This window comes from Vicia villosa, linkage group LG1 (genome assembly GCF_029867415.1).
Source record: "Vicia villosa cultivar HV-30 ecotype Madison, WI linkage group LG1, Vvil1.0, whole genome shotgun sequence".
Classification (NCBI taxonomy): Eukaryota; Viridiplantae; Streptophyta; class Magnoliopsida; order Fabales; family Fabaceae; genus Vicia; species Vicia villosa.
This window is the reverse complement of record NC_081180.1, coordinates 99,958,745-99,966,437: the sequence shown is the minus strand read 5'-3', so window position 1 is coordinate 99,966,437 and position 7,693 is coordinate 99,958,745. Positions and strand designations below refer to the sequence as shown.

Below are 7,693 nucleotides of genomic sequence, written 5' to 3'. Positions count from 1 at the left end.
AATTGCACAGAAAACTTAAAAAGGGGACTAAAATAGTGATTTTTAAAATAGAGGGATCAAAATCAAGAAAAAGACAAAATAGGGGGACTAAAGTTGCAATTAAGCCATGATTATATATGTTTGGGTGCTAATCGAGAAAACTCTAAGTTCATCATTGTTTAGATTATATTTTTTGACTAACTTATTTCATTATTTGAATGTCTTCTCGTTTTAGATGTTACAACTGTCTTTATGTTGAATGGTATTTATATTATATTTGATTGGTCATTGTACCATTAGATGACGTGTTTGTAGATTGATTATCTATCCTGTAGATAGTAATCGTAAATTATAAAATTGAATTGTTTTATCCTGGAGGCGTCGTGGTTGAGTAATTGTTTTACATAACTTTGGGTAGTGCCATACAACGTCTTAAAGAGAGTGATATAACCCACAAATCGATCCAGAAATTTCTCAAGTGGCAATTTTTCCAAAGTCGTAAAACAACATTCCTAAGACGTTTTTCAAACTGTCATGACTACCGAAGGAGTTATTGGTAATTCTCCGGCTCTTGTCTTTGACAAACCGTTCAAGTTTGAAGGAAGTCACTCCAAACGCTGACAACGAAAATTGAGATTTTTCTTACCTTAAAAAGGTTGTCAACGTTTTGACCGATGACATTCATATTGTTCCTTCCGGATTAAATGGACTAACTAATGGTAAAAAATATGTGGACTCGGATGGAACAGTTAATTCTACTGAATTTGAATCTGCTGAACACGAATCCAGTCTTGTGCAAGAGTAATAAGCTCTATAGCACATGATCTCAAATTTTAAGAGGCGTCAAATTTGAAAAGTCTAATTTTTTTCATTAATATTAATAGACATAAAAAAAATGTTATGATAAAAGTCCAATAAATTATAAAAAAGTTATTGGTAAAAACTCAATACATAAAAAAAATTAGATTTATCAAAAGTCCAAATAATTATAATTAAATTTTTTTGATTAATATATAATTGTATTTTTAATGTGACATTTTTAATTATTATAATTACATTTTTTTTTAAATTTTGAATCCATTTTTTAAATTAGAACGAAGTCTCCAAATTGATTAGGCCAGCCCTGACTGCACAGATTAAAGAGAATGATTAACGGTTGAGGAAAAAAATTACCTTATGGAAAAAAAATGATTATTTTTACAAAATCACATTGTGAACGAACTCGCAGATGTTTTGTATGATTATTACTGTAGTTGCGATACTGTAAAACAGGTTTGGGAAACTTTGAAAAAGAAATATGATATCGAAGAGGTCGGAGCAAAGAAGTATGATGTTACTAGATACTTAAGTATCATATGATAGATGAGTGGTATTTATATCATATTTGATTGGTCTTTGTACCATCAGATGGTGTATTTGTAGATCAATTATCTATTGTGCAAGTAGTAATCATACAGTATAAAATTGAGTTGTGTGGTTTTGTTATTCACTTAATTGATTTAAATAACAAGTCAGTGATGTTTCCGGAGATGCGTCTCCAGAAATGCCCATCGGAAAACTTGATAAAATACCACCTTGTATGATCTTCTTCTTCATGCTAAAACAAGAAACCATTCCAAAACCCTCAAAAAATTTCTCTCATTCTCAATCAACTTTTCAACACCGAAACATCATTCATGTATTTCATCACTTCAAAGGGAGCAAAACAAGCTGTAATTTCAAGTAAAGATCATTCATTTCATCCCTCATTCCTTGCATTAATCTTAATTTTGAGCTGAAAAATGAACGATGAATTTGAAGATGCATCTCCGAACAAAGTTTGGTGAGGTACGGATGTTCATCTCTCGATTGTTTTAATAATTTGAGTTTTCACACTATTTTTCTGTTATTGGTGGTAATAGATATGGTGCAGCCGGATATGTTTCTCAAAGCTATTATGAGCCTGTATGTTAAAACAGTCAAAGCGAGGCAAGATGCTAAACTTAATGAAGTTAATGATGATTTTAGACTAGGTGACCGACCGATTATTATCGAGGTTGATGTTCGTGCACGATTTACAAATAAAGAAGTGTTTATTGCTCGTGAACATATGCTCCAATGTATCCTAGGGAGGCCAAAAAACTAGGATTTGGTGTTGTAATCGGAAGGTCCGATAATGATTTGGATAGAAGACAAGTATTTGTAACAATGATATGTAAAAGAAGTGGCATGTACCAACAAAGGATTAGGAAGTTGAAATGAGATGACACGGGATCAAGGAAATGTGAGTGTCTATTTAAATTGCATGGATACCGTATGGCGGACGAGACATAGAAGTTTTATGTGATTTCCAGTATACATAATCATGCCTTGAGTGACAAGTTATCCAGACATCCCATTGTATGTCGTCTTGTTCCGGAGGAGAAGGAACTTGTTTAGGACATGACATTAAACATGGTGGCGCCGAAAAACATACTCGCATATTTGAAACAGAAAAGTCCTCTAAATGTTTCAAATATCAAGCAGATATACATCGTGCCTGCTCGATACAACAAGACGGTAAGAGGACCAAGATTGAGATGTAATAACTGTTAAAGCTTTTGGAAGACGAAGACTATGTTTTGAGGTATAGAGTATTTGAGGATAAAGTAACCGTTTGAGATATACTTTGGAGTCATCTCAATTCCGTGAAGTTGTTCATCATCTTTTCCCATGTGCTCATACTTGACTCAACATACAAAACAAACAAGTACATACTTCCACTGTTGGAAATGCTTGGTGTTACTTTTACGGAGATGACTTATTCAGTCGGTTAAAATAAATGGTGCCTCTAAAAAAGTTCAAACAGACACAAAGTGACAACTCGATGAGATGGTCTCCTTTGTACTTTGAACATGTTGACTCACACTTTTCAGATTTTCCCAAAAGAGTGTTTTCAAGGGTGCTTGCATTAGCAAACCGTCTCCCTCACCACCATTATCCAAAAATCAAACACATTGAAGAGATGTCGTTTTTGTGCACAAATGCATTCAGCGGATTGTAAATGTTAAAGGTGACGACAACTGTGGTTTTCGAGTTGTTTCGGGTTTGCTCGTTAAAGGAGATGTTGCCTACTAATCTGTCCTTTTTCATGATATACAAGAGATGAAGGCGCATATGGAATGACACACAAAGCTATACAGGAACAAAGGAAATTACGATGCAATTCTCAATGCTTTAGTTCCTTGTCTTAGTGGTCCGACTACGTTTGAAAAAAGGATACACTTCCTAGAAATGGGACAACATATAGCAACTTATTATGATATGGTGTGTATTTCTTTAACACGATATGGTTTCTCATAAATGTTCTTTCCACTTAGGAGTAAGTCATATTAAAATCCATCTAAATGTATCATGTGTTTAAGTTGGTTATTAAGATCACAACATTTTGTTCAGATTTATTTGAAACTAGGATGTCCTATATCAAAGACATCACTGGAGTGGACGACACATTTCACACAAGATGTTAAATTTTTTCCATATCACTTTTTAGAAAGGAAGGAAGAAATCACCAGGTTGAGCGACATTGAAAGAGAAGGAGATCAGAAAAGATCGAAGAATGAACCAATAAATATAGACAGTGGGACATGTTTTGATGCATTTTAGTTATAACCTAACAATGTAACGCATTTTTTTGTATGTAACACACTGCATAATGTTATAAGATTGGATGATATTTTTTGGACAAACCTTGTGTTTTGAAATTCTGCTATGCATAATCAGTTGGTTTTGTTCTGCATAATTTTGGGTAGTTTTGGAGATGCATATCTGGACGCACCTTTTGATATTTAAAAAAACAAAACAGAGGAATATATGGACGTGCTTCTCCGGATAAACCCTTATTTTTTGGAGAAAAAATGGCAAATTTGGAGATGTATCTCTGAATTCTTTTGGAGATGTATCGCTCACCATCCATTAACAATGATGGGAAGATACAATTCACTATGTTTGAACTAAAAACAAATGATGATTTGAAGGTTATGTGGAATACCTTTTACCATTACTCAACAAAGAGCTCAATTGAAGTGGATGCGACTATTCAAATATCAACCGAAGATATTATAAGAATGTTGCAATGTCCTGAATCATTCGGTTGTAATGGCATGTAATGTAAAATATATATAATATTTATCTATGTAATGTTTATTTTGATGTTAATTTATGTTGATTTTCCATCATGCCATTGTTTCTGCCCGCTGTTGTTTTGAAGTACCAGAACATATTTCAGAGATGCATCTTCGGAAAGCTCACAAACTAATGAACTGAAGGGAATTATGGAAATGTATCTCCGAATTTTTTTTCATACATAAAGGAGATGCATCTCCTGACCAAATTTAAACAGAAGAAGAATTTCTCAACAATTTCACTGATTTGTGTGTGAAAAAAGATGTGTCAGAATATATATCTACAAACGCTAAAGGCATTTGAAAAAAGCATTTCCCTAACATTTTAGCCACATAGTCCAATTCCCCTAAAATCCTTACTTCGTATGGTCCTTTCAGAAGCTAAATAAATGCTATTGTCCCCCATTAAGTGCAAGAAAATGAAAACTTGAAATGGTTGACATAATGTTAACATCAACTATTAATTTATTAGTCAACCATTTATTAGTCAATGGTTGAGATTATTTACTTTTACTCTTTTTTTAAAGAGTTTTCTTTTGCGGGTAAAATGAGTTGCTCTCTTTATATAAGCTGAACTCAATGTGCTTATGCTTTTTCCATGAGAAATGAATAAATGAACATGAAAATCCTACAACTATATCAGTAGATTCATTTACCATGCTCAGTAACCAAATTTAAAACCAACATAACTCTCCAGGTAAAATTTCAACAATAAAAAGAACCATCAACACTCATTATAACACTTCCTTTTACTTATCTAGAACATGAACATTAATCAAGATTGATTTCTAAACATATGATTTGAGCAATGAAGATACAGATGACAAGTCTACGAAAATATCATTTTACAACACATGAAAACAACCTATTATAAGAGAGAAAAATCGAGGAATTCTGACACATGAATAAACACCATGATGCACCACTCTAGATCAACGATTTTTGTAGCCGATTTAGAATTGAGCACCGACCCGTCTTTCAATCATTCCCAGCAATATTTTTCCTCAGCTATTGCCATAAGCAATAAGTAATTGACATGAGTTGATGAGTTTATACCATGTTATCATAATTCTACCAAAATAAGAAGAAAAATTCTACCTCAAATACATCACTATAGCCAAAATTCCTTCAAACATAATCAAGATATTGATTGGAAACTGTGCAGTTTTAAGTAAGCCATATTTATAGTGCAAGTTGGTAGAAGAATGTCAATCATTTCTTCTCTCTATATCTGACAGTAACTCCTTCGGACATTCCAACAAGTTCCTTTAAACCATCTCTCCGGGGCCGCGCAATCTTGTTGTTAGGATCAAATAGAAGAACTTCTTCAAAAGCCTTCAGAGCCGACACATATTCTTTTTTACTCTCTAAAGCATCACCGAGATTGTTCCATGCTGTGACATAGCCCGGTTGAATCTTCACAGCTGTCTCAAACTGAGCAATTCCTTTCTCAAGCTTCCCGTCACGAACATAACTGACACCAAGCGCATTGTAAACCTACATCCATGGAGTGGAGGTGATAATTATTATCAAAGTAGATGTTAACAAGTCACTTCTGATCAGGCCAATAATGGTAGAATTGTATAACTACTAGAATTTGAACGGTTGCAATAGAAGATATTTGTTAGCGAGTAAATTATCTTTTCACTGTCCAGGTTTCCATATTCATTTAGTCTCAAGTAAATATTTATTCCTGCAATATCAGAAACCATGGCTTTTTTGTCCCCGGCATCAACATCTGTTACAAACAAGCTAACACGACAAACTGAGGTCCATTTGACACTTGTGACATGGCATATTCTGGTGAAGTGTCACGGTTTCTTCTATTTCCAATCCAAAGTAAGTTCCAAATTAAGTATATATAGTTTATTTAATTAGAAATCAACCAAGTCATCTAACCTGGGCAAGATCCTGATTTTCTCCATCCCATTTATCAATTGCTTGAAGCAAGAACTTGGTAGCAGCTGGGTAAAATTTCCTCCGCAGCATCACTGCGCCAAGTTCAAACAGCTCAGTCGCATTTGCATCACCACTTCTGACTTGCTCCTGAGAACATAAAAGATAAGATAAAGTCAAACTGCTAAAAAACACTTCAATATAAGCTATAAGCTGTTTTAATAAGCTATCATTGAGAACTTAAAAAGTTGTCAAAAAAAAAAAAGAGAACTTATGGACATATGCTAAAAACAACTTATGGACGTGTTAAAAGTTGTTTCCCTAAGATCTCCTAAACTGTCTTAGAAGTGCTTATAGTGGTAGATGAAGTTAAATATGTCAATCCAAACAGGTCCTAAATCTCTTTCAAGGTGTTCCAGAGAAAGATTTAATAATACAAATGACTAAAAGGAAAAAGTATAGGTTCTTACCTGCAACTCTTTGGCAGAAAGGTCAAGTTCTCTGCGAACAAGAACTTGGCGAATGACATAGTAAGTTCCAGCACCGAGCAAACCCAACAACAATAGCAAGTATATTAATTGGATTCCTAAGTCAAACAACTCCCCAACCTGATACATCTCATTTATCTTTACTGAGTTGCTTGCGTATGAAACATCGGGAGAAACAACTGATATAGTTTGTCCAAACAAGAATGCTGCAACCCATTTGGACGACTTTTTCCTATCTTGAAGATTTTCCAATGTAAAGTCATTCACTAAGAACACAGAAAGACAAGATTAAAAAAAGGAAATGACTCAAGCAATTATGGTATTTCGAAAACAATTTTGAAATTGCGGAAGAACAGGGAATTACTGTCGGATTGTTGTCCGAAAATGGCTACAAGGGGTTCCATTGGCATTGCCCTTTGAAACATCTGTCTTCGAGCATGATAGGAGGCAAAATAAAATACAATTAGTAGCCTGAAATCAAGATTGTGAAATGAAAAAGATGCTTAATTAGGCTCTAAAAGACATGAAACGAAAACAACCTGGAGCAGAATCCTACTCTTGAGTGCATCAAGTTTAGAACTTGTTTGCTGAATTTCCAAAGCTTTGATCTTTCTGTAAACAATGTTCCAAGTTAATAATCAATCATGCATCATAATTCATAGTAAGCAAGTAACGAAACAAACCCTCCAAGAAGGTAACAAAAAACTACAAGTCTTGAATATGTAACACAAATCATCATTCAAATTAAAACGACCCACAAACACACGAAGCTTGGAAAAGAAAAATGGTAGTAAAAAGTGAAAGATGGGAAATTGAATCACTTACTTGAGAGAGCATGGTGATGAAGTGGGGAGTTTGGAAGGGAAGTGATTGGAGATAAGGGTGGATTTGGATGGGAGGATAGAGGAAATAGAAGGAGAAGAGTAAGATAGATGAGTGAAGGTGGAAACACTCATCTTCATCTTTGTGCCTAATTTGGGCAAGAACAGCGAGAAGGGTGGGTTATCCGGCAGTAAGCAGTTTCGATGTGATAAAACGGTTGAATGGTGAATCACTGGGTTATCAACTGTTATTCGTTAGATTGGTCTCATTACATGCCTAATCAACGCTTTGGATTTATAAATTAACGATGGTTTAAATATCATTTTATCCCTCCCACAAATATATATTTATTAGTTTTGTAAAAAA

General features: G+C 34.2%; 1 protein-coding gene across 1 annotated transcript; it reads right to left on the bottom strand.

Annotated features, from left to right (window-relative positions):
- Positions 1-5,235: 5,235 nt before the first annotated feature.
- On the bottom strand, positions 5,236-7,588 carry LOC131613427 (tetratricopeptide repeat domain-containing protein PYG7, chloroplastic). The gene is made up of 6 exons (XM_058885100.1): positions 7,331-7,588; positions 7,045-7,117; positions 6,870-6,930; positions 6,488-6,771; positions 6,021-6,167; positions 5,236-5,618 (listed from the first exon to the last, which is right to left on the bottom strand). Exons 1-6 carry the CDS (start codon positions 7,465-7,467, stop codon positions 5,334-5,336), a joined length of 987 nt encoding a protein of 328 aa, XP_058741083.1. The 5' UTR covers positions 7,468-7,588; the 3' UTR covers positions 5,236-5,333.
- Between the last annotated feature and the right edge of the window lie 105 nt (positions 7,589-7,693).